General features: G+C 42.2%; 1 protein-coding gene across 7 annotated transcripts; it reads left to right on the forward strand.

Annotated features, from left to right (window-relative positions):
- Positions 1 to 8: 8 nt before the first annotated feature.
- Positions 9 to 26,442, forward strand: axin1 (axin 1). Of its 7 annotated transcripts, none has more exons than XM_069714680.1 (12): positions 9 to 1,144; positions 4,126 to 4,311; positions 8,922 to 9,893; positions 14,853 to 14,993; positions 16,660 to 16,756; positions 17,936 to 18,073; positions 21,591 to 22,114; positions 22,221 to 22,382; positions 22,558 to 22,788; positions 23,006 to 23,113; positions 25,546 to 25,695; positions 26,089 to 26,442. In XM_069714680.1, the coding sequence occupies exons 3-12, from the start codon at positions 8,998 to 9,000 to the stop codon at positions 26,213 to 26,215; spliced, it is 2,574 nt and encodes an 857-aa protein (XP_069570781.1). In that variant the 5' UTR covers positions 9 to 1,144; positions 4,126 to 4,311; positions 8,922 to 8,997; the 3' UTR covers positions 26,216 to 26,442. The 7 variants fall into 7 exon arrangements, with proteins under 7 accessions (XP_069570781.1, XP_069570787.1, XP_069570783.1 ...); XM_069714686.1 differs by having other exon boundaries at positions 21,666 to 22,114; XM_069714682.1 differs by having other exon boundaries at positions 9 to 1,132.
- Positions 26,443 to 27,597: the final 1,155 nt, after the last annotated feature.

Here is a 27,597-nt window from a genome sequence, read left to right on the forward strand (position 1 = left end):
TCCAATAGGGTCGCACGGCTAAAGCTGTAATATAAAGTAAAGATGCTCATTTTTCAGCAACACGCTCGTATGAATGAGAAACAGGTTCACGAGTAACAGAAAGTATTGCAGAGTGGTAGACAGGGGACTGCGCCCAGTCATGGCGGACCACAGAAACAAGATCCGACGAGCCACACAGCAGGAGAGGAAGGTGAGAGCATCTACCATTTTGAAATTCAACTAATTTTATTGTTCATTGAAAGAGTTTGGCAGAACGAAACAGTGACGGTAAACAAGCTACGCCTCCGCATTGAAGCTTTTAAAACAAAAGGAGGACCTGAGGGAACAAAAAGGAGATGTCACTTTAAATGAAATGCATCAGCTGGACAAAAGCAGACGGACAGAGTCTGCTTGTACTTAAAAATGTAGTCCGAGGGTGCCCAGGTCGAATTTAGTTTCAGTTGGTGGGATCAAAGAATTCAAGCTGAGCTTTGCTTTAAAGATGTTCTTTTTTTTTTTTTTTTACGTTATGTGTGATGGAAAAGCAGGAAATAGAAAAAAAACAACAAAAGCATCAGAACAGTTTTACGTTTTCAAGTGATCAGAATCTGTCGTGAATGAATTTACAAATCTTAAATTATACAGATGTGGCCTCAAAATCAAAGAGAGCCCCAAATCTCATCAGTCGGAACATCTAAGGAAAAGATGAGTTCAGGGACAATCATGGAAGAGCCATGAGGCCAGGCTTGTTGAAATCAAAGGCCTGAGAGCGGAAATATTTTTTGCGTGCTATCCGTATCACTCTGGGAAAAAAATAATTTGGTCAGTTAATCTGCCGCTTGGAAAAGGACAACAGCCAATGCAGCGTGTTCAAGCTGCCCCCCTGCTGGGCGGCCCATGAGCCTGTCGATATGGTGGTTTGATGTTGGATGGAAAATAAGAACCCCCCACAACAAACAGAGGGCTGCAACAGAGAGACTGGAACAGAGAAAGAGAGGCAAGAAAGGGAAGAACCATCGACAGATGGACTCTGTTGTGATTAAAGATGGCGGCAGTCTTCACTGCAGATTACGAAGGACTATACTCGATCCACAGAAAAGCGGTGGGAGTAGTCTGCGATTCAGCACAACAAAACCGAGAAGCCCACAGTGAGGTAAATCAGCAGGTATGATGTCTGCTTTTGAATCCGACAGGATGAAAACCGCTGTTACCGGTAACTTTCCATTGTATTGTGCATCGCTCTGTTACGTCTGTTACCGTTTTTTTTTTTCATGTCGGTGCCATACTGTTTTGTTGTGTCCTCCCTCTCATCAAAACAAAGCACATCATTTGATTTGACCACTGAATGTGTGTCCCATGACCAGCCTGCCGAAGAACACGATAGACTGAACACCCAAATTAATTAGAATTTCTTCAAGCCGGCAGATTTCTGACAATGTACTTTTGGTACATGCTTCCGCGTGTATGTCTTTGGTATTATATCACCGTAGGAAACGTCGGCCTTTTAATAAGATTTTTCCCATCTTGTGGGAATATGCTGCTCTACAAACTATAATATCCAGCAATATAAACTCAAGTCTGCAAATTGCTCAATCCTCTGTGCCTAATCCAGTCCAAGACTTGTTAGTCATGATCTATTCAGCCTGGACAAAGGACATCAGCAGGACTCCAGAATACATTTTCTGACAGTCTTTTGATATTACTCTTTAGATCATTTTCAGAATTTAAAAACAAATAATTGTGACACAATTTATTAAAACCCTTATCTTAATAATTGTGTCCATCATATCAAAGGTTTTGACTGTTTTAATTTACTCAATAAACCCTTTTGAGTGTTTTCCTTTTCTAATTTTGAGGTTTCTTGTTTCTCCTTTATAACTTTTGGTGAATTCTTTGAAGATAGCCAGTTTTTAAAAACTAGAACTCTCTATTGTGCGCTCTCAAAATGGGAGCATTCATTGAAATGTCTTAATGGGCTTTTGTTCATCAGAGAGTCTTCAGCAGAGATAAGCCTATTTCAGCCAAAGCCTACAAGAGAGTCTAAATCCACACCGACAGGTGGAACAAAAGGCTGCTGAGAGGATTGGATTTGGAGACATGAAGTTGTCCTCTGGTAACACTTAACTGCAGCTGAGTGTTCAAGAATTTGAAAATAGTTTAAAAACATGAGCATAATGTTTAAAAGCTTTAAATCTTGAACAAAACGAAGTTCATTCTTCAAAAGCCAGAATTATAATGACTCCTCTGTCGGGCAACATAATACGGACTTGCATTTTCAGAAACTAGTATTAGTGATGAATGAACACATAAAAGAATTGTCAATATCATCTAATGAGCTATAATCTCTGCCTGAAGGCTTTTCACGGCTGCGTTTCTTTAACGATTCGGACACAAAACACTGCAATACAGAAGGTTTACTGATTTTAATAATAGCAGGTCTTGTTCATGAACAGCAACACCTCCTCTATTGTTCCTCTGAGTGCTGAGCAGCTCGAACGGGCCAGTTGCTGAAGGGCTCCTTGTTTGTAGTTACTGAAGAAGGGAAGAGTATTTTTCATTCACCCTTTACTCCCAGCTGTTTCTGAGGGATTCAGTTTAAAAGCCTTCTGGTTACAGAACTTCTTGATGTTGGGTTGCTGAAACCTTTCATCACTGCAGTTTACTGTACAAATATGTGCGCTGTTTGTAAGTTATCCAAACTTTGATCAAGATTTTATGCTTGGTAGTCAGTTATCTGTCAGCCTCTTCAGCTCTGTGTTTACAGTCCTTGATGTAGTTTTAATGGCCATCTTCTTTTAAATACCTGAGGAACTCCAGTGATCGAGCCTGTTTTGATGTCTAAAATAGCAGCGATGCAGCTCGGAAAGGTTCAAAAACCTGTGAACCTGAACTTGATATTTGATTTGCTTGTCTGTTGACTTTCTGACCGACTCCTACACTTTTCTTGCATGTCAACTTGTAAAACCGAAGCCAGAGTCAGCACTTCCTGCACAGCAACAATTCTCCCAATGAAATCAGCTCTTTAATTCTCATTATATCACACTGGGCTGCTGAAGTTTTATGATATCTGCGGATGCATTGAATACTTCTTCTTTAAAAGCTTTCAACTGTGAACGGTGGAGCTTTACGTTTTATATCTTATCAGAGGTGAAATCTAAAGTGCTATTTTTAAACGGCTTTCGTCTCCATCAGTATTGTTTCGAGACAGAAAATATACTGTGAAGCAAAATATACTCCTCACTGCTCTTTGATTATGTCTAGATTTTTGTGTATTTCTAACATTGATGGTGTCCAACCTGGTATAACACCACGGCATGTAATGCACTCGTCAGTCCACTAGTTGAAACCATGTCTGTGTCGTGTTTTGTCTCGCTTAGGCGTACAAAGTAAAGTGCCCGAGGTTTAGGAAAAGATCGTGGTTTGGGTTACATGTGATAAAGTTGCAATTCTGTAAGAACTTCTTGGTTCAGGTTCAGATATGCGTGTTATACAAGTTAAATATTTCTTACTTGCGTTACTTAAAATAAATCCACATTGACATTTGCTTTCTTACTTAGTTAAACACAGTCTGCTCAAAAGTCCTGTGTTCGTTCCGTCCATCCATCCATACCTACTCAAATGATACAAATCTGTATACCTGTCACATGACCTCTTGTCTTTCACCCCTTTTTCATACCTGCGTGTACTTTTCGTGTCTAGACGAGGTAAAACGTGACACTACCACGATCTCCTCTAGTGGACTGATGAGTGGATTACACGCTGTGGTGATACTGGGCTGCCGTGTCATATGTAGATGCAAAAGACTGCGCTCATGAGAGGTAGTTCATTCTGTAACTCCTTATTTACCCAAAGCCAATGTTGGAAAAACTTTGTTTCAGTAGAGAGCACCATGCAACCTCATCAGTTTATGGCCTCAAATATTTGGAAACCTGACTTATGCTACAGGCTTTGTGATGAAAGTTTCGCTGCAACATGACTTTCTGCGCATATTTATTGAGGAATATAGATTATTGTAAATATTTGTTTTACTTTAAAACATCTGGCACGAGAAATCTTACAATTTTTCAAAAATACAATTACGCAGTAATTTCTTAACCATACATTTCTTCTATGGACTGGACTTAACAAATATTTCCTTCTTTTCAGGAACAAATGGATGGCAAAGACAAGCTGTTATGGCGACGTTCTGCTCCAGCCAGATTTCTCTATTTCATGGATTTGAGAGTGGCTTTAACGTCACTGCAGCACAGTGTGTTAAATAACCATACAATGGAATCTTCAGTTGAAGGATGTACTGCCGGAGGATGTGCGAGGAAGACAAACAAACTGCAGGTAAAACTTGTTGATTTGCATGCAAATCCTGTTTTTCTCAACCATCTTGAGGTTTACCATTTACAAAAAAAAGGAGCCAAAACCTGGTCACAGGCAAACGCACACACACACCGAACATTTCTGCCTTTTCTGGAACACTTACGAAGCATTGAAGTCTGTTGATGGAGACACGGTCACACCCAGCTGGACTTTATAATATATGTTTAGAGTCTGCTTTTTTTATTTATTTTTTATTAGATAATGGACTTTACCCTCTGAGAAGCAGTGAAAATGTGAAGAATTTTGCTTTTGAAAATAACAATACTAGAAATAGAGTAGATAGTCAAACAATGAAACTCCTGAGAATCAGGATGTTTAAATTGCTTCTGCACAAAATCGATTTGGCCTCGAGGAAGCTGCAGAGTATTGGATCCTTTTCATGTTTTATGTTGCTGGCATAAATATTGCAAGCACTGTGCACAGTTCACACAGACTTCCAGGTGTGAGAAGGCGTTTCAGGTGTTATGATGAGAGTGTGAAATTCATATTCCTGTTCATTCAGTCTTCTCAAATGGTTTCATCTAATTACATAATCAGAAGATGCTTTTACGGTGATCCGCCGCTCTTTCATTTCAGACTCATTAAAACCATGTGACTGCTCAGTGATTGCCTCGTATCAAAGCACACATATTGACAACCGTTTTTTATTACTGCGTTTAGTTCATCGCTTAGTCTTCGTAATGTGAAGTCATAAAGAAAAGAGATGATGAAGTGTATCTAACAGGGCTGCTGAACACAGTGATGCGTTCTGGTGAATAGAAGCAGTTGTGCTTTGGATGATTTGTTCTACGGCTCCAGCACTCGTGGTTCTACTGTTTAACTTAATGAATGCTGTTCTGTGTGACTTATTCTCATTTATACAATAGATGTATGTCATTCCTTAGTGTGGCTTTCCTTGAGATGTATTAGTTTTATTTGTAAACGCACCAAACGTGAAGACGTATATCACAACGGCTGTTACAGAACATGGAGAAAAATTGTGGGCAATGAAAACAAAACATACACACAGAATAATGCTACAAATTGGTGGATTTTTTTTTTTTCTTGCATTGAAAGCATCCCTAGTTTTTGAATGGTCATGTCGTTAGTAAATGTGACGCATAATAATATCAATAAAGCCAAGATATAAAATGTAAGTTTCAAATGTTTGCACATTGTTAACATGTTAGGAAATGTAGTTCATTTCTTCGTCATTATTCACGTTAGTGTGTGCATTCACCGTTAACCTGTTGTGTTGTTGGCCAGCTGTCCATGATGTGATGAAGTAAAAAATATACTAGAGTTTACCACTGCTTTATCAGCTGTTCTAGTGAAACTTCCTGGTGGTAAAATTGACGACAAAGGCTGAAAGAATGTAAAAGTAAAACTTCGTGGCACGGCGGGCTGATTTAGCTGATCAAAGCAACTTCAGACTGGGGGTCAGTTTCTGAAAGACATTTAGCATAAGGGGGGACTCTAACAAAAATAATCTATTCAGTTGCATTATGGGCGACGTAGGATAGAGCAGCTGCTGCATATTTACAATTTGGACACCTCCACCTCCGGGGCATCAGTTTTATCCTTAAAGTTCACGATGCGCTTTTATTGTCACGTGGACTTTCGATCTGATATGATCATTAATAAAATGTTCAGTAGCACAAACATCGTCATTATTTGTATACAGCTAAACAGTATATGCACAACGATGCCTTTACTTACTTGTTTGTCATCCATATTATATGTTGATGTAGTGAGGTGACAAAAATATTTTATTCCCCCATATGAGGTCAATAGTTGGATTTAAGTTATTTAAAAAGGCCGGTAATACGTCACACTCTTTTATTTTGTTGTTTTGTGGTATTTCTTCTTTCTTTTTTTTAGCCTATATTTGTAGTGATTGTAAATGAAAAAAAAGCTACCCGTGGAATATTCCTGTGTCTTTTCTAAGATCGTTATTTTAACACTTGAGAAAGAGGGATGGGAGGAAGGGAGGAAAAAAAGAAAAGAATGTGAGTGTACCACATGTACCGAAACTAAACAGTGGCAGTTTGTGTAGTGAACGGGCGAGGCGCTGTGCATCATCGGCTGTGCAGCCTCAGCTCGGCTCAGACAGTGAGAGACAGCCATGGAGAGCTGGAGAGCGGACTGTTTTCTTTGTTATTCTTAAAGTCCTGCAATTCCGTCAACTATGACACGGCCCGCTGTGACCCGTGTCGGTCCAAACGCCCGATGCACCCGAAAGCAGCAAGAAGATTTTTACCGGTTAAGTATATGTCACTTTTTTTTTTTTTTTTTTCTTCTTCTTCTTCTTCTTCCCTTCCCCTCCCCTCGCTCTGAGATTGGGATTGCGGTAGTCGGGAGATATGCCATCGCTTCGCTGGTTGTAAATCTGTTCGGAAATCGGTGCGGGATTCCCCGCGTGTCCTCTGACGGTAGGGGGGGAATGTTTTGGTCGTCATTCTGTTCGTGTAGTTTCGCAGCTGTTTGCGGATACGGTGCAGATATTAATAGTGTGACAAAGTTGTGCACTTGTCGGTCGGCTGCTGAAAGGCCTGGCTCTCTGTGAATGTGTGTGTGTGTGTGTGTGTTTATGTGTGTGTACGGAGTTTGTTTCTGGCTCCCCTCCCCCACTCGTCGCTGCTGTGCTGCTCACTGGAGAGGCCAAGACATGAATGTGATGAGAGGCTCACTTCAAAGGAACAAACTGAGACAGTTTCAGTGAGAAAAGACACACACACAAAAAAAAAAGACATTGTCTAAAGCGACCGGCGCAAATCACGTCCAATGTCCTCCTTCCATCGCTGCCGAGGCGCACACCTGTGACCGCAGAACCACTCATTAATATATTGATGCGCTAACCGAACATCTAGTGCGGATGCATCATCTTCACAGGTAGCAGCTGATTAAATCCTCCCGCCCCATTTTTTTTTTTTTTTTTTTTTTATCTCCTATGTTTGTGGTATGGGTATGTTAAACTGTGACACGTTCCTGTTTCACAGCCAAATTTTGGGTTTCTCATTTTCATCCCTGCACATCTGGCCTGATGCACAGTGCACGTGCTGCCCACACGTCAGAATTTGGGCAGCGAATAAACACTGTTGCCAGTTTTGTCTTCATACAGCCTTTGTTCAATAAGGAAAATGATTTGAATCTGTATTGGACCAGACAGAGAGTGGGTGTGCCCTAAAGGGAAGGGTGATGGCAACCATTAAACAATATTATTAAAGGAATCACAGCTAAACCCAGCTGTCAACCTTGGATGAAATCATTATATTTTATTTATTATTATTATCATTTTTTTTTATTCTATTAGGGTCAAAAATGTGCACATGGCTAGCGGTAATTTAGATTGAAAATGAAACGGTGAAGTCCGGGCTAATTTCTTCTCCATGATTTTGCTCTGTCTGCAGCTGTCAGGAAATAGTGTCTGCTGCATGGATGTGTGAATTTAAGCAGTCAGCTCTGGCTACGTAGGCCTTAAATTGAATATTGAAACTGTATCTGGGAGGCTTATATGACATAAGCTGTACAGAGGTGGAGATAGAAGCACTGCTGTCATCCCTCAGAAAAAAAAAAAGCCCCTGTGAGAATACACGAGGACCAAGATGTGTCCTTGATCGAGACATCTAATCCTTAATATCATTCGGTGCACTATTCCGCAGCTCATCTTTACTAATAGCAAGGGACTGAAATATAATGAGAATATGACACAAGGATCTATAAAGTATCATTTGCAGCACTGATCGTGTCAGCTAACAGTAAGGAGACTAAGGCTGCTTCCTTTTTTGAGTTCATACTGTAAACCTCCAGTGAATTTATCTCTGTGATGGCATGCTAATTCTAATTTGGATAATGCTGGAATAGCTGTGTGGAGTAATGAAATGCCTGTGCATATAAATCAGTATGAAATTACAGAGTACTGCATTAAAACTACATTATAATCGCAGGAAAATGCCCCTAGACTATCAAGCCATATTAAAAGGTTAATGACTTCAGATGTCGGTTTTTGCTCAGGGCTGCAGATGCTGTGATGTGCATGAAAGTTTTTCCAGTTAATGTTTTCTTGAGGCAGTTCCTCACCATTTTACTACTGTATCGATTGACTGATTGAAACGTAAGCTCACTGGACAAGAACTGCGCTCTAGCTGCCAAAAAATGTCGGAAAATATTCCTTTAAAAACAGCTGACTGCACCGACCCACCCGCACACGACGGTCCGCGTCTAAAGAAGCGGCGTTCTGTTTTTTTTTTTTTTTCAAATCCTCTGGATTTCCACAGAATTTGTATTAATTTTAATGTTTGCTGAAACTGGCTACGTGAGTATTTCATGAAAATCTGATAAAGATGCCAACTGAGCTGAATTCTAAAAAAAAAAATGTCCCGAAAGGTATCAGTCATCTGGTAACCAGGCAGAATTTAATGGCTCTTATCAGTATTGATAAATTACTGCATAGAATTTTTTTTTTTTTTTCCATTAATTTAAAAATGAGCATTGTATGTTTATAATAATAGTGTCCTGTCAAGGCTTGCAGTGGTCGGCCTTTTAGTGATGTGATGAAGCTGCATCTCATTATATATTCTTCCTCCTTGCAGGAGTTTTTTTGGAGTGGCATAAGTAGAACTCTGGATCGAATAGTAGTGCGCTGTGGGCTCTTCGGGGACGTGGTACATGGATGCTGGGACTATGAGCATAAGCGACAAAAGGGGCTACTTATCCGACCTGGGAAGCAGCTTCACTGAGGATGCTCCCAGACCTCCAGTCCCCGGGGAAGAAGGCGAGCTGGTGTGCAGCGACGGTCGCCAGCACGGCAGCCCCGGCTTCTCCTCCAAGAATGAGAGCCTCAAATGCGAGGCGCCCGGGGCGACACCCAGGCGACCGGACTTGGACCTGGGTTACGAGCCAGAGGGCAGCGCTTCGCCGACTCCCCCCTACTTAAAGTGGGCAGAGTCTCTTCATTCGCTCCTGGACGACCAGGATGGCATCCACCTGTTCAGGACGTTCCTCAAGCAGGAGGAGTGCGCAGACATGTTGGACTTCTGGTTCGCCTGCAGCGGCTTCCGCAAACTCGAAGCCAACGAGGGGAACGAGGAGAAGAAGGTGAAACTGGCGAAAGCTATTTATAAGAAATACATCCTGGACAACAATGGGATTGTCTCCAGACAGATCAAACCGGCCACCAAGTCCTTCATCAAAGACTGTGTGATGAAGCTTCACATTGATCCTGCAATGTTCGACCAGGCTCAGACTGAGATACAGACTATGACGGAGGAGAACACCTATCCTTTATTCCTGAAGTCCGACATATATTTGGAATACACGCGGACAGGAGGAGAGAGCCCGAAGCTGTACGGCGACCAGAGCTCTGTTTCTGGGAACGGAAAGGGACCGTCGGGTTATTTACCGACTCTAAACGAATACGAGGAGTGGCGATGCGACCGGGGGCCCGAGGACCATGCCGAGTGCGACCCCACGCCGAGCAGCCGGCTCACCCAGAAGCTGCTGATGGAGACGGCGCCGCAGCGAGTTGCCAACAGCGCGAGATTCCAGGACAGTCACGAGTACAGGTAAATCCTCCCAGCAATCTAGGAAGCTTCACGTCAGCTCTTTCTCCAAAGATTCTTCTCTGTAAACTGCTGAATTAGAAATGAAGGTGAACGCTCGCACTACGGTGAACTCTGCTCTTAGTTTGAGATGAAAACGTAGTCTTGAGTGCAGCTTAGGAGGCGACGAAGACGGTGCGCGGAGGGATTTCAAGTGTTTGCATCTACCGCGATGACAAAATGTTAGAAGTTAGAGAATCTATTTTCACTTGTTCGGAGCAGAAATCGTTGCACTTCTTGTGTCTCTGGGAATTGTGTGTTTTCCCGTTGTACAGGGCTTTGGAGTGAAAACATAGATTTCTTTTTTTTTAAATATATATATATATATATATAAAGAGAAGTTTTTGTGAAATCATTCACCCAGGGCATTTTAATCCTGGTTTTTGTCTTGATATTAAGTCTGTGTTTTTGGGGACAACTATTTGTTTCTCCTGAATGACGTGCTGTTAATGTTATGTTCTATTATTGAATCTCAAGCTCCCAAACATGTTTTATAATGTTAACCAGTCACGGCCACGGACATTGACTTAAATTGATTGTTGTTTCTGCTCATTTTGTATTTGTAAGTCACAAAATGATTGATAACAGATGAAAATCCTGGCAACAATGGAAAAGTTTAGTGTGCACCTCTGAGTTGACTTTATCTGTTTACATTAACAGATATAACTGCTGTGAAGTCCCTTTTGCACTATTGGAAATCAAAGACAGTCTTCAAAGTAAAAGAGGAATATTATTTTGCATCCAAATCCAATATTGTATTTGCTATAAATTAAAGTATAACATCTTCATACCCGTTTGCAAATAGCTCAGCCTATCAGCATGTTTAGAAGGTTCGAAATGTTTTGGGGATTTTATGCAAGAGTTGATGCCTGTGATTTGTGTGTGTGTGTGTGTGTGTGTGTGTGTGTGTGTGTGTGTGTGTGTGTGTGTGTGTGTGTGTGTGTGTGTGTGTGTGTGTGTGTGTGTGTGTGTGTGTGTGTGTGTTGGGGGGGGTCTGAGTAGACTCATCCAGATGTTGTTATAATCTCTGTAATACCAGATCTGGTGTTTGCTGCTGAGAACATTAGCTTTCAGTTAGTTCAGTCCCTGTGTGTGCGTGGCAGAGTTGCTTTTATTTTGTGGCTTTTTAACATAATGTTAGTGGTTTGCATAACTGACACTTTTACTGACAGCAGTGATGCATTTTTGTTGTTGTTGTTCTGAACAGACCTGAGTATTTACTCTCAGGTTCGCAGGGTTTGATGGTGTAGTCTGAAGTACTTTCTACTACAAAGGGGCGTGATGGCCCTTAAATGATGTAACCATATTTTAAGGTATTTATTTGATAAGTCCGATAGATTTCAATGTGTCCACTAAATGTTAACTGGGACACTGATCTTTGAGACAGTTCCATTCACAGTTGAACATACCTGCTGGTTTTAATTGATCCTTTCTTGTCTTTTTGTAAAGTTACTTATAAAGGTAAAGAGATTGTTCAAAGTGATGTTTAACTGCTGGGCAGGACTGACTCAAACACTTTGACACCATGCAACGATGCGTGTTCATTGGGGGCGGGGCTACACATTTCATTATAATCTCATTGCAAGATTTGGTATTTCCATTGCTTCAGTTTTCAGGTGCTGGTATTGTGCTTGCTATTGTCACCTGATCAGCTTTAATTCATATTATTATCAACAAATAATATTAGTAACATCTGAATGACTGAAGCAGGTTGCTGCAGAAAAAAAGAGTTCATGGAGCTCACCTTTGATTTCAAAGGTTGCTGGTAAAGATTTCCTTCATTTAAAAAAAAAAATATATATAATACAATGATAATAATTCATAGCTTTGTGATTTGTATAAAGAGTAAGATTTTGTGAGGGAAGACTTTTGCTTAGAGTTCAGTGTGTTGCTGAATGTGCTGGATATACTGAATGTCGGAGCATTTGAGTGATATATTACATATAAACAGACACTGTTAAACAAACAAGGTATCTTAGAAATAGGAGCTTACTTACAATGTAAGTGTCTTGAGATGAAATGATAGTGTCACGATGAAAGACAGGATGAAAACATTAGTAATTTCATGCCACCACGACTAACCTGCTGTCAGTGCTGATAGTGCGTGTGCTTGTAAAGCTTATTATGCAATAAGGTTACATCTTCAACAGAGGATCAAGTCCGACAAAAACATGCCAAGCGTCATCATTGAAACGTCACAAGGAACGTTAAGTGCTGTCGAAGCTGCAAATTAAACGGCAGCATGCGAGATCCTAATGTGCTGACGGCAGCGATTGTTTCATTTAAGTTGGTCTTCAACGCGATCATTGTCAGTTGTGTCACTGCCAGACACGACAGGAACTTTCCCACATTTGACCTCTGTTACTGCAGCACCAGTGTCATTACAGGAATTCACATCAGCTGACAGACAGACAGACAGACAATACCTTCCAGATAAAACTCTCCATGTGACAAAAACACAGAGAGAGACTTGTTCTGGGGACACAACCTATCTTGATAACAGTTTGGTCAGTTAAAATACCATGACCCGACCGCAGCAGCACACTTCCTCTGCCCTCTATTTCCAAGGTCTTGCTGTGTCTCTTTACACTCTCTGTATGGGCATCGCTCCCGTGGTTGATATCTGCAGAATGAAAATGATTGCTCGTACAAGTACGAGTTTTTTGAAAGCAGCTAATTTTATTGGAGTTCGATGTTTGAAATCTTGTCCAAAATACAGAGCAAAAAAGAGAAAAGCCTACACAACGAACCACCACAGGCGTTTTAGCCATGTGGAGATCTGCATGGCAGGCCATAAAAAGCATGTTTTAATTTGTGACTGAAACGCACTTTAGAGCTTATTTTCACATTATTATTTCAGCAATCAAGCATTTGGCTAGAATTATAGAAAGACACACTTCATTTTTAAATAGCCTTTTAGCATCACCCGTTGGGGTTCTGTGAAAATTTTACAGCAGTTGTGTGGGATCTCTTCAGAGACCGGCAACAAAGGACATTAAATAGTCTCTCAGATCAGCTTTAAGAAGTGAAATGACTTGAAAGAGAATGGCCTTTATGTTCATTAATGTTTGGGGAGATTTTTGAAATGTGAACAGCTCAGTTTTGTTCTCATTCAAGTTGGACGTGAACTTCAAAGGCACGACTTCATCGTCTCTGTAATTTTAATGAAAGCTGTTGTTGCCTTTTAGTAATATTAAGAGCCTCTCGACAGTAAAGTTGAGACAAACACGGAATAATATTATCGTGTGCCTAAGATAAAGGTTCTGTATTCAGTTTTAAGAGTTGAACTGCATCAGTAATAATTTTGAGTTTGGGGTTTGAACTGAGTTTATATATAGTGTTTGCATGTATTCAACAGTAGCAGGCAGGAGAACAGGGAATAGATGTTGTTATCACACATGGAAGGCAACATGACATCATGGCCAGTATTTACAAAAAAAAAAAAGAAAAGAAAAGTTTTTAACCAGATGAACTTCTCCTAATTGCGAGTTGAATAAATAAAAGAATATAATTTCCAACATCGGTGAAGTCATCATGATGCTGGGCTCATATCGTGGTTACTGTGAGCCTTCAGGGCCGATGCTCAACCATGCACACAAAGCTACAGCATGTAGATTTCCCCCCAGACGAAAAAGCAATAAAAGGAGAGCTTTTACGAGTTTTTAAATGTGATTAATATGTCCCTGGGGCCTGGAAACAAATTTAATTTGGCTCATTTCATAATGAGGATGCTGCTATTTTCATTGCATGCATTGTTTATTGATATATTTGTGATTAGGTAGTATTTATTAATTGTAGCCACTATGTAGATCGTTTTTTCCGGGTTTTTTTTCCAAGAAGGACATTAGTAACAGAATGCATTAACGGATAAAAAAAAACAACAACAACAATATTTAATCAAATTGAAGGCCTGTTTTTACATCCTGTTTATCAGTCTTTGGAAATAAATATTAATGATTTGATTGGCTACATGTGTGTGCAGTTTTGCAGGTAGCACCTGGTCTTTCATCAAATGAATTAGAACTTTGTCATCACTTTTCTCATCATCAGAACCAAATATAATCACAACTGTAAAGTGACTTTCTGTAGACTGCGTTTGTTATTTGTCCCAGTGTTTTCACCGACTTTCACCGGTGCTGTAATTATTCACTGTTGAATGTAGATGCTAATGAAAATCCGTCGGTCACAAAGGTTTCATTTTGAACTCTGGGTGCTTCTGCATTCCAAACAGGGAGAAAGCTCGGGTAAATGCTTCAGGGAATTCCAATTTGAATATAAAGTAATGATGCCTAACATCTATAATTCATGTGTGCAAAGCCCTTTGAGAAGTGTGCTCAGCAAACTCGATGACTGAAAATGTAAATGGTGTCAAATGAAGTCTCCCCATCTCTCTGTTGATGTTCTGTCAAGAAGGAGCGTCAAGACGACACTTCACTGTTCACTGCTCCGGTATTGAATTTGGTGCGATAAAATGCTCTCAAAAAGGGTGTTGCAGGCCAGAATACTTCCTCTGGCTGTACGTCCATTTTGTTTACATTAAGCCAAACAGTCGCAGGAGGAGTGACTTCCCGTCAGATGTTGACCGGTCGAAGCAATGGAGTGACAATCCCATGCTTGTTTGGAAGGATATCATCAGCCTAACTCTTGGCTGAGAAGACTGGTGTTTCACGACATGTTCAAATCTTGCATATCATCTGAATTTTTTTTAATTTTTATATATATATACGATACTGTTTTCATGGCTTTAGAGTGCATCGCAGAGAATCCAGCGACTACATCCGAGCGTTGCCTCGATAGTACGTATCTAAACACGCCAGAAAGGAAAGACATTTGGCTGTTGTACCTAAAATCGTGGTTATTTTCTGGTACCCAAGAGCTGTGTACTGTCCTTGTTCATGTGAGCGTGTTTGTGTATTTTTCCAGGCCTGTGCCGTGTCGGGAGCCCATCAACCCGTATTATGTCAACACCGGTCACGTTATGGCTCCCGCCACCAGCGCCAACGACAGTGAGCAGCAGAGTATGTCCAGTGACGCAGACACTATATCCCTCACAGACAGCAGTGTGTATGTATCTTGTCTTCTATCTCTCTCTCTCTCACACACACACACACACACACACACACACACACACACACACACACACACACACACACACACACACACACACACACACACACACGCACGCACGTACGTACACACGTGCACGTTTTGTACAGAGTTGTTATATCAGGTCATAAAGGGTATTTCATGGCAGTCCAAACTAACAGTTGCATTTCAGAGGAGGTCTGAAGAAAATAGGTTCAGGTCAACTTAATGGAGTGTTTGCTAAATATATTAGTAGATGTTTTGTCACGCCACTCCCAAGCTCTACCAGCTGCTGGTACAAAAGTAATTTATTTTTGTTGTAATGTAGAGAAATGTTGTTTTATTGGCGCAAAACTGGGCTTCTATATTCAACAAATTCAACAAATATTAAAGCAAAGTAATTATTTGGTTTACTGAGTGTAGCTGCTAGAAAATGTATTTTCAAAGAAATTACTTCAAGATAGAGGACTGGTATGATGTTGTCTATACAATTTTAGTAATGGCGAGAATCACATTATCTGTGATACTTCAGAAAATTCAATTTGAGAAAATGTTATTTAAGTGGTCCTTTTTTTTTTCATGAAATAAAGAAACAAGTTCCATGTTCTGTTTTTTTCCTCCAATAATTACACTTTAAAAAGCTGAGAAGATGTTTCACTCTGTAAAGGTATCCACTTGAAGATGATGGGGAAAACTGTTTATTATGGGATTCCACAAGGAATATAAACTATGTATTAAGTGAAAGACAGTGAGTCAGAGAGTCACACCTGTTAAAAAGACAGATTTGGCATCGGCAGTGTTAAAAGTCAGAAATTTAAGGTTTGTTTGGCCTCAACATTTCACTTCATGTCTATTTAACCAGCGCTTGAACAACAGGAGGAGCAATTCAAGTCCAATCTGTAGTCAAATCTGTGAGAACTAATTTCTAATGTTAACAGGGAATCCCAAAAACTCACTGGTAGCAAACATTAAAATGTGTTGTAGAACGTACGTGAATGGCCGTCCTCACCTGCTGACACAAGAATCCGTTTGAAGTGACAGTGAATGAAACGTCGTCGTCATTTTTGATCAAACAGTACTTTTGTCTTCCTTCACAGTTAACTTTCTTACTTCACAAGCTCGCAGACCAAAGGGAATGTTTTCTATCATCTTGAATCACTTGAAGCAGCATTTCACGAGTCAGAATCAGTCATGTGCTGTCGAAAGAAGTTTTTTTAAAAAATAGTATTTTCTAGGTGCAGAGATGTTACCGGGGAATTAAGGCTTCAAAGCTCTCACAACTGGACATTTTTGTGTTTTGAAGTCGACAGGATTAGAGGCTGTTATCAGCTAATTGGTCCAGAGCTTCCAGCGCAGGAGAGTGTGAAACCCAGTATGACCAATATACCACATGGAATTACAGACTCGCGCACGTGATAGCTGTAATCTGCCAGACCGCTTGTCGGGGCAGCAGGGACACGATAAACCTGTGAGAATACCTGTCCGGCTGCACTGATTAATCAACACCTTTACTAGGTGTTTTCGTTTTTAGGCAAAACAAAAAACAAAACAAAAAAATGCTGTGAAAAGCTCTGAACTTCAAAGCTACCGCTGTTGTTTATTCATGAGGATGTTTTATGGAAAATGTCTTTGTTGTTAATTCCAGAGATGGGGTCCCACCCTACAGATGCCGCAAACAGCATCGCCGGGAGATGCACGAAAGTGCCAAAGCAAATGGGCGAGTGCCACTACCTCATATACCGGTGAGTTATTCATGGGCTCGTTCCCTTTCCTCTCACTTTCCGCCTCTACACCTCTCTCTCTTTAACTGTCTGTCTCGGCCTTATTTTTCCCTGCTCCACCATTGCTGATGTGCATATTTAAGCTGTGCTGTGTCGCTGGGCTTGTGATGGAGTGTAAGAATAGCTGATGGTGAAAGAGAAGGCTGTCTAAATGCAGCTTGATGCTTTCCTAAGCTGTGCGTGCTGAAGCCTAGCAGACATGAATCCTCTCCTGTGACAGCCTGACGCCTCCCTCTTCAGCTTATGCTGTCTTTTGGTAGGAAAACCCCGGCCCCTAATTAGGCCTCGGAGTAAAGAGTCAAATTATAACTCCACGCGCAGCATCCTATTAGGATGCATAAATTGACTGTATAGTAAAGCACAAATCGCTGAAGCATAATTCGCACATTTTCCTGCCCCAGCAAATTAATTGTGACTTTTTATTTTTTTTAGCAATAGAAAAAAAATGACAGGGCTTGGGAATATTTTGTTTTGCTTGTCACTTTTTTTCTTCCTAGCTGGTTCCAAATCAGGGGTTAACGGCTTTGAAAAGACATGATTGCATTACAATAACTGGTGCTGGCAGGAGAGCAAATAAATGTCTCTCATGTCCTTAATAAGGAGATTATGGAAGGTGCTTGTTATTGCCCTTAATACGCAGTTACATAATTCATTTAAAATGTAAACTAGAAGAAAAAAAATGTAGGCTGAGTTCTTGTTGATGTCCTGGCAAACAAAGACTCCCTCATCAAATATGTATTTATGATATTGAAGCTTGTTTGAGAGTCATTTTTTGATGTAAAGGTAAATTCCAATTTCTTTTTTAGGAGTCAAACAGAAGGCACAGAAATGAGCTACATTTCATAGCGAAGAATTAGAACAGAAATCAGCTTCAGTAAATACTCACTGGTAAAGTCGCATTGCAGGTTCACTTTAAATGTAAATTTACGATCGCTTTGGAAGTTGAACACTCGACACTTTCCAGTTTAATGGTTCCTGCTTGTGTTTCGGCTCTTTCATATGAACACTGACGGGATGTAAGGGGTCAGGGTGGACAGAAACGTCCTTGAACAGCCGATGTATGTGACTTTGACAGAAGTGTAGCAGTGACAGAAAAAAAATTCGCAAAGTGCTTACAGTTTGACTTTTTTCCTCCTCCAGCGCACAAACCGGATTCCAAAGGATATCCACGTGGAGCCGGAGAGGTTTGCTGCAGAGCTGATCAGGAGGCTGGAGGGTGTGCTGAGGGAGAGGGAGGCTCAGGAGAAGCTGGAGGAGCGACTGAAGAGAGTACGATTGGTACGTTCACTTCATTTTCTGAACCCACCATCTGCTGTGTGCAGATCCACCGCCGTGCTAATTCCATTTTGTGTGAAGAGGAAGCACCTTCCAGCAGCTGCTGCAGAGGTTCACACTGAAGTGCATTGTCTCGCATACATACAACATAAAAACGTACAAATGAAGCGGGTCTCGGCGACTCGGCGTGATTCTGTGCTGCTTTCACAGAGTTACTGTTACACATTCAAGTCATGCGAGGCACTCCTCGGATCTGAATATTGCTGCCACTGCGTTAGCCTCTGGTGACACCAACTGAATAATATTAGTGGCCAAGGAATGAAGTCAACTGAAGTATGAATCCTTAAAGTAAAAAAAAATACTTCAGGGTTGCAACCAGAAAACATTGATATATTATTTGTATATATGAAAGAAGAAAAAAAAACAGTGAAAAATGCAGCGCAGGAACCTAAAGATGTTCAACAAAGAACAGGATCAAATATTTACATCTGACAAATTAGAAGCACTGAAATATTTAGTTGGATATCAAAATAGCTGTTAATTGTCTGTCAGTTGACGAATGAATTAATTTACTAGATGTTTCATAGAAAGAGCAGTTTGTGTTGTACTGAAACGTTAACACTTCAATATGGGAGTTGAATTAGAGCCTGACTGATCCTGGATTTTTGGGGCCAATATGGAAATTAAGGAATAAAAAAAAACCTGATACCGATATATCAGCTGATAAATAAAATGTATCCATCACTTCTTCTTTTTTTTTTACATCTCTGAAACGTGATTATCAAACCCATTTGACACTTGTGACAAAGACACATAATGGAGGCAGGATACCTTACAGTTATTGCCCACATTGACATCAATCAACTTCTGCAAATTAATTTATTATTAATAATTATATATTAAAACACACGCACATACACACCTAGATGAAAAATTGTCTAACTTAAACCAGGCATCTTTTTCTTCATTATATTCTGTAAAAGAAATGTTCGTATCAGCCAACATATACACAGATAGCGACATACCTGTGATAGGCCAATACCAGCCAATAAATCAGCCGGCTGAAATATTCCTCAGGCTTTAATTAAAACCCCGATATATTTTTTTGCATCTTCAGATTTCTGGTAGACAGAATATGTGATAAATTCCTGGTTTTATGTTGCTATGAGTGAAGATATAGTCATAATGATCTGACAAAGGGCAAAAGTTTGTATCAAAGCTCATTTTTTTCACTTCAATAACTTTGATTAACTGTAATAAAAAAAAATTAAAAAATGGTTAGATAAATTGTGACCATAGACAGGTGTATTGAAAAGCAGACTGCTGGCTGAAGAGTATCAATAGAACCCACCAAAGCTTGTTTCTGAGCCAAACGGCGAGATGTGTGCCCGGCCGGTGGGCTTTAAGTTTTAGTAACAAAGAAGACTTGAATCCGCCTGGCCTTAATGAAATTAATGAGGCCAGCGATTTGAATGGGGAATAAAAAAACGTCATGAATCATTTGGAGAATTCTGTCCTTGGCCTGTCGGCAATCTGGCTTGGTGGATGAATCAGATGGAGCACCTGCGCGCTCGGCCACTTGTAAGCCTGGAACAGCGAGTCGTCCGTTTGATGTCACTTGAACAGTGATAAAATGGTCGCTGTTACCACAAATGAAATCTCCCTCAGTACACAGAGCCAAGTACGAAGTCTCAAGGCGGACAATTTATGTGGCTGGCCCCAAACGGAGAGAAGCTGCCATCACATAGCTAGAGGTTTGCTTTATGAAACCTGCAGACTGGGATGAAATGGCTGCCTTCATCAAGTAACACTCTGGGCATCTGGAAGTGGAAATGTGAACCTAGGTTTTTACCTATAATATCAGAGGTATTAAAAATCCTATGGTTGTAAGATGTGAGGAACATCTGTGGCATAAAATCAGATTGAAAAAAAAATCCGCCATCTGGTTAAAAATAGACGTTATCCTTCTATTGCTGTAAGGAAAAAGTCCACAATCTGTTTTCATGAAGACGTAAGGAAGAGGTCTAGTGAAGCCGTCTGCTAAGAATATAATTATGGCTCCACTTAACATCATTTTTTGGGGAACAGTATGGACGCAGGAGCAGCAGAAAGCTCTTCACATGTAAATTATTGGCAAAAAGACGTGTAATCAGGGTGAATCTGATTTTTTATTTGGTGCGAACAAGATAACAGAACAAGCAGCCATGTTCACTGTTCCCCCTCATGAGGAGAGGCCACAGTATTGTAAAAGTGAGCTCGACTGGCATCAGTAACTCCCCATCCGCCCCGTAACACAACTTGCAGAACGTCAAATATCTGCTCCTGTTTGCCAAGGATTTTTTTTTTAATTTTAAAATGGAGAAAAGAGGCAGCCGGTGGAAAAATGAAGATGTCACGCTTCCTTGTGGAACTCGTGGGCTCGCCTAACACTGATACGTGGATCGGGCGCGAAGATGCATCACTTATTTAAAAATATGCCAAAAAGTATTTGGCTGCGTACCTTTTGCAGTACGGCCGATTCTGAGAAAGCGGTGGGAAGCGAAGTCCGTGTAGAAACGGGCCGAGGATCCCTCTGATTCAGTCAGAATAAATGGACGGCGATTGCAGGGCCGAAACAAACTCGGATGGTTTGGCGTGTCTACAAGTGAGGCTTTATTGAAGGTTTATTTCATTATTAACAGAACTGACATAAAAAGTTTGGGCTTTTGCTGGCTGCAAAATAAAAGTGAAAGCCCAACCTACTGTTGTCTCTCCACTATATATCTTTGTTCTCTGCTCTCCCTTCTCTCTCTGCCAAAATGTTCCTAACTTTAAAGATGGAAGCCGTGCCGTATGGTGCTCGCTCCTCCAGCTGCATTCAAAACATGTTCCTGTGGTTCGGATCTTAATGGGCCGAACATAAACTGTACCCGACCGGGTTTTTGTTTTGTTTTGTTCCAGTAATGTGTTTTTATCGTTTCGTATCGGTAAGGATTACAACTTGACCGATTATAGTCTCCATCCACTGCCGTGTTGTCTTTCCTCGCGTTGCATGTCCTCCACTCCCCACGGCGTCTCCATGTCCGCTGCCCCTCCCCCCTTCCCCCCCCTCCCTCCGGGAGCACATTCTGTCAGAGTGCCATTTCGTCCCCCGTCAGTCAAGAGCCGCGGCCGTATCGCTTTGCACTTATCACGACACGAAAACAAGCAGACATGTGACGTGTGCATTCGTATCCGTGGTTTGTCTCCAAACCTCTGCAGTGAGCAGGAGAGGACACGAGTCGGCGTGTGGTGAAAATCTGCCATCTGCAGGTTAAAAAAAAAAAGTACAACATGAGCAACACTATGGAAAAAAAATTGTCAATAGTTCATAAGGAAATTAGCTGGTAAAATGATCAAATAAGTATTTGTTTTAATTATGTGTTCCTTGTAATGTAGAATTGAATACACCATACTTATAAATTGGATTTATTTATTTTGTTATTTTTTTTTTTTTATCTAAATGAATTTTCTGCCTTTGTTTGTGTTTTTTGCGCCGAAGGAAGAGGAAGGCGATGAAGTCGTCACACTGTCATCATTATCCAGTCACAGGTTCCCCCCCGGTGCTTCTCCGCAGAATTACAACTCTCGCTATGCTGACAACGCCTGCAGTGGTTCCTTTCTCCGAGACGCCCACGAAGAAAACCCAGAGAGCATCTTGGACGACCACGTGCAGCGGGTCATGAAGACGCCCGGCTGCCAGTCCCCGGGGACCGGCCGCCATTCTCCCAAGTCGCGCTCGCCGGACGGGTTCCCGGGCGGGAAAGGGGCCGGACTGTCGGGCCAGGGCAAACATCCGTCCAGGCACGGCTCGAAGGGAGAGACCAGCCACCCGCACCACCACAAGCACCTGCACCACATCCACCACGCGGGCCTCGGCAAGCCCAAGGAGCAGGTGGAGGCGGAGGCGTCCGTGCGTACGCACGGCGGCTTTCCCTCGGGCGTGGAGACGAGTCATTATGGATCAAAGTCCCGCAGCTACGCGGACGGCATGGGGTCCAACCCCGTGGAGCACGCGGGCTACGGGTGAGGAACCTTTCTTGTCGTTCACACGCTCCAAAAATGATTTTTGCTTTTCCGCTTACGTGTTTCTGTTTTCTTCTTTTTTTTAAATTTTTTTTATCCATTGTAGCAAAAGTGGCGCACAGTCTAAAAGATCGTTCAAGAAAGGCGATGAAGTGAAGCCCTATGACACGCCGGGTCCTGTCGAGGAGATGGAGAAAAACCAGAAGATCCTTTTGTGGCTGATGGAGGGACAGAAGGAACTGGTTCAACACAAGAGGAGCCCGTTCGGGTCAGCGGTCACGGCTAAATTAATACGTGTGCACGAAATAGTCACGGTTAAAAGAATATCTTCGGCACAGGCGCGCGCAGTAGTTTTGTTTGTTTTGCGCCCTTCCACAAATCAAAGTAAACATTTGAACGCTGCCTTTTGACTTTTAATTGCTCATATTTTGTTTACATTTTAGGAGTGTCACGGGGTCCAAGAGGACCACGGGCCTCGGCTCGGAGCGATCAGCGTCGATGCATCCGTGCATCAGCGCCCAGACGCGGAACAACGTGCAGCCGTCTCACCCTTTCATCCAGGACCCCACCATGCCCCCCAACCCAGCGCCCAGCCCCCTCATCCAGCTGGAGGAGGTTTGTCGGCGGCTCGAGGAAGAGAAGATCAAGTCTGGGACTTTACAGCCCAAGCAAAGGTGCGAATACCGAACGTCCGTCTGCCGCAGGCTGGCTGTCCAGTAAATACGCGCAATTTCCCAACAGAATCTGTTGAACTTTAGCTGCAAGGGAAGAGAAGCCAGATCGTTCCCTTTTCTTAAGTCAAAATAGAACAGTTGTCCTTTTTGCTGTGTAGCCTGCGTGCCTCTCCGGGCCGGTCTGTGTCTTAACTGCTGGGGTTGTTCGGTCCCTCAGGTATGTGATGGAGGTGATCCAGAGAGGTCGCACCGCAGTCAGGCCTGCACTGTTCCCTCCGCTCAGCGTGGTGCCGGCCGTTTCAGACAGCGAGCTCTCCGAGCCCGAGTACGTCCTCTGTGTCTTGTACCTCCAAAGTCCCTCATAGTTCACAGTAACCCACATCACGTCCCATGTAGTGCCTCGCAATTTTATTTGTTGGGAGTTTGTTTTTCATTCGGTGTCTTTGTCTAGTTTCTCCTGTATTTCATGATCAGCTGAAGCTGGAAGTTTCTACATCGTTTGTTGCACGTTGAGTCGTCGGAGGACATTTTGGCAAGCAATAATGTCCCGGCATGAAATCGGAACATACTCGGCTGCGCCGTCGCTCCTGTCCTACGGCCTGTTTGCCACCAAGTATTGTTGCTTTGGTTACCTGCAGTTGAAAAGGTTATTTTCAGTGACTGTAAACTACAACCCGGCAAAAAAAAAATATATATAAACGCAAAACTTTTATTTTTGTTCCCAGTTTTCACGATTTGAAAAGACGACTTCTTTTATCCGTACAAAAGTTTTATTTCGCTCAAGTTTTGTTCCCAAATCTGTGCAGATAAGCACTTCACATTTGCCAAGATAATCCATCCACCTGACAGGTGCAGCACATGAAGATGCTGATTATACACTACGGTTATTGCGCGAGTGTTCCTGGAACGGTGGCCGTAAAAAGCCACTCTAAAAGGTGCAGATCCATCATGGATGAACTGCACGGTCCTCCAGCGTTGATGGATAAAACTGCACATTTCAGAGTGGCCTTTTATTGTGACCGGTCCTCGGCCAGACCCTTCTGTAATATTCACACCTCGATGTGTCAAAACCTGCCGGGGGGGGGGATGGATCATCATGAACACGGATTCATTTGAGAGAAATACGCTTTTTGTGCGCATTTGAAGGAATCTTGGATTTTTTTCTACTTTTGACTCTCGAAAACCGGGAGCGAAACCAAAAACGCTGTTTATGTTTTTGTCGAGAGCGTATTGCGTCCCCCGGCCCGTCATAAATCATTTTGATCACGCTCGAAGGCCAAAAACACCTCGCTTGTTATTTTCCCACGAAGGGCGGAAATAGGACGACCGAGGAAAACGGAAGCGCATGTTTTGCGCGTCCCCGCGGAGGCGGACTCGCCGGAGTATTGGAGGAGAGAGGGTCCGTTTTTGAGAGAAACCTTTTTTTTTTTTTTTTTTTTTCTTCTTCTGTTTCGATGTCGGGACCGCCCTCTCGGATGCTCGACGGACGGGAGTGGAGCGGGAGCGCCGGCTGCGCAAGGGACGGATGAAAGGCGGATGACGAGTGGGCGAATCCTCCTGTCAGACCGACGAGGACTCGGCGTGTGCTGAAGTCCCAGCGGTCTGCGCGCACTGACTGAAACCTTCGGTTCGCGCGACTTCCCAAATCGCGCGTGATGCTCTGAAGGAAAACAAATCGGTTCAAGCGACCTTAACTGCGGCGCGACGGCGACCGGGTGTTCTCCGGCGCGAGAAGCGTGCATGAATACGAACGCGTGTTTGAGTATGCAAGACCGTACAGCTGTCACTTGGACGGCTTTGATTTGCGACGGACGGGCTTTCATCTGCTGTATGACCGGTGATGTCTCAGTGAAATTTTAGCCGGTGACAGAGGCAGTCATATATATATGGCTGTTCAAGTTTGTCCAAAAAAAAAAAAAATGTCATGCTGTGAAGAACCCAAAGGATAAACATTATTTCATTGCACGTCGCGACGCACCCGAAGTTCCGCTGGTAAGATCATCGTTTCAGGGCCTCGACGAGTGACCGAGGAAACTGCGAACGTGAGAGTCCACCCACGCCTCCGGCTCTTTTTCTACGGCGGAAGAAAGTAGTCAAAACTGTCCACAGCAACATCTCTGGATGTTGGTTTTCGAGCTCCACTTCAGTTCATTTCTTCCTTTCTTTCTTTATTTCCTGCAGCGTAAGGCATGGCGAACCATGTTATTTCTGTTTTGCATTCCATCAATAATTCTTCGATAGCTTCTGTGTTGCTTCCTTCAGAACTGATTATTAAAAGACACCGCTTTGGTTTCACTGGCCTGCTCTGATCCAAAACTGGGAGTCAGCATGCGAACCAGAAAGCAGGAAAACATTACTCCCCCGCCATTTATCCTTTTCACACCTTCCCCGTAATTCAATCGTGAAGCCATTAGCTGAAGTGGGGAATCACTTCAGCTCTGCTGACGCCGAGTTTCTCGTTCGCCGCGACGCTAAGTACGGTAGGATTGACTGCCGCTAGAGGCTGCTGCATGTTGATGTCAGGAATTTAGAAAAGTTGAGAATTATGACTCGTTTTGTAAAACACAGTTTACAGGACATTCAAATTCATTCCTCTCTGTGTTCATTTGTCTTGGAGACTTGATGTTTGTTCTGTGTTATCAATGAAACGAGACACGCGCACATGTATTCTGTTTATTCCATTTATTTGACTCGGGCATTAATGATACGGCAGCGTCGCATTTTTCGAAATGGTCTTCTGTTCTTTTCCGCTTGCAGACATAAAGCCACTAAGAAGCCGCCGTGTGAAAACATCACTGTGGCGTACTACTTCTGTGAGGAGCTGATACCCTACAGGACGTCTGTGAAAGGCAGGGTTGTCACGCTGGGCCAGTTCAAAGAACTGCTCACCAAGAAAGGAAGTTACAGGTGGGATTTACCTTTTGTCGATAACTCCGCACGCCTTGAAAAATTCCAAATGTCAGCATTATTTTCAGTGTTATTAGAGATTTCGTTGTCTTGCGGGACGCATCGGAAATGGATATTGGTTGCGAGTAGACGAGTCGGTGCAATTTTCTTTCAAATCAAACACGATCGGTGTTAACAGACAGCCAGAAGGACCAGAGGACAACATTTTCACCCGGGCGATTTTGATGCCTCCGTGTGGCCGCACAATGAATTCCAGCACGAGCAGCTGATTTATAAACGACTTTATTTTATCCTTCATAAGGCCGCCGGTCTTTTACGTCGATTATCTCAAACCGGTTTCCCCATGTCGTAACCGCGCGAGTGAGCCTTGCTCTTCTGCCTTTTCTTTCTTAGGTATTATTTCAAGAAGGTGAGCGATGAGTTTGACTGCGGGGTGGTGTTCGAGGAGGTGCGGGAGGACGACGGCGTCTTGCCAATCTTTGAGGAGAAGATAATCGGGAAAGTGGAAAAAGTTGACTGAAGTGCACGTTCAAAACGAGGAAGAGAAGACGAGGGATCGACTGGACGGCGAAAAGGAAGTGTTTTAGGATGAAGAGTTGAGAGGAAAGCCACGGGAGCAGAGGTGGCTCTGGAGTCGAGGAGTAAAGCGGTGGTCAATGACTTGTGACTTTTGAGGTCAGTGGCACTGCTGCAGTGACGTCGGACTAGAAGGAAATAAAAAAAAAAATTAAAAAAAAGAAATAATAATTTAAAAAAAAGACCTCATTTACTTTGGAGTGTAACGTAGCATTGTAAAGTTTACTAGATAAATGAAGAACAAAAGTGCTACTAAAGCTACATATTTTTGATAATGGCCTATCAGAAGGTTTCCTTTCTAAAGTAACCACACTTGTAATTTTTTTATATGTATTGGTACCAGATGTGTACAGTTTGTGTTAAAAGATAACAGAACATTTTTATCTATTTAAGTATTTAATATTTTCAACCGTATCGAAGTGTTGCCCCTGTTGAAGACGATCAAAATCCTTTTTAAGGCTGGTATTTGGATGTTGTTTTTTTGTTTTTTCATTCATTGTAAGAGCTCCACTGGACTCATGTTTGTGCTCCTTTTTTAAATGCTTTTAATACTTCACTTACCAGAACTTTATTTCGCGGCATTCGATCAGGCTGCTCGTTCACTGTATTATTTACCACTGACTACATGTCAAATGTAGGACCAGACCACGAGCGACCAGGAACATGGAGACCCCCCCCACCCCACCGTACGGTTCCGCCATCCAGTACGACGACCCTGTTTCTCTCAAGGTCCCATACTTTTTTTTGGTAACACTTTTCCGGTATTTTATTTTCAGTTTTAAGGAACGAGCGCTCTGAAATCTGAATTCCCACGCCGCCATTAACTTAGAAAACCTCCGTTAAGTAGAATTATTTCCTCGCTGACATGTCGTCGAAATGAGTTAGACGTCGGACATTTAAGGAAATGACCTGTTGTATTGCAGTTTTATTGGGTTGCATCCCTGGTTATTGTACAAGTTATTTCATGTTCCTGGTTGTTCTGGTTTGGTGTATGCTGCATGCCAGTGTAGCTGCTAGCTACAGTATGTGCATGTGCGCTGATCCACTGCATTGTTGTTGTTGTTGTTGTTGTTGTTGTTTTTTTTCCCCCAACCCAGATTTTAGATTTAAGAAATTTGCTTTGGAGTGACAGTCGATCTTAGGTGCAATGATACTGTCAAAAAAAAGAAGAAAAACAGATACGATTGGAAATCACAAGATGAATATCTTTGTTGATGTGCGATTTTTGTCGCCCTAATCTGAAAACGATATTAAGCCTTTGTATTTATTAACTCAATATGTGAGTAACGTAAGAAGAATAAGGAATTGCAGGCAATTAAAAACCTA

This window comes from Brachyistius frenatus, unplaced genomic scaffold (genome assembly GCF_029030835.1).
Source record: "Brachyistius frenatus isolate BFR_SWC_R1_liver_20210118 unplaced genomic scaffold, ASM2903083v1 Contig_134, whole genome shotgun sequence".
Taxonomy (NCBI): Eukaryota; Metazoa; Chordata; class Actinopteri; family Embiotocidae; genus Brachyistius; species Brachyistius frenatus.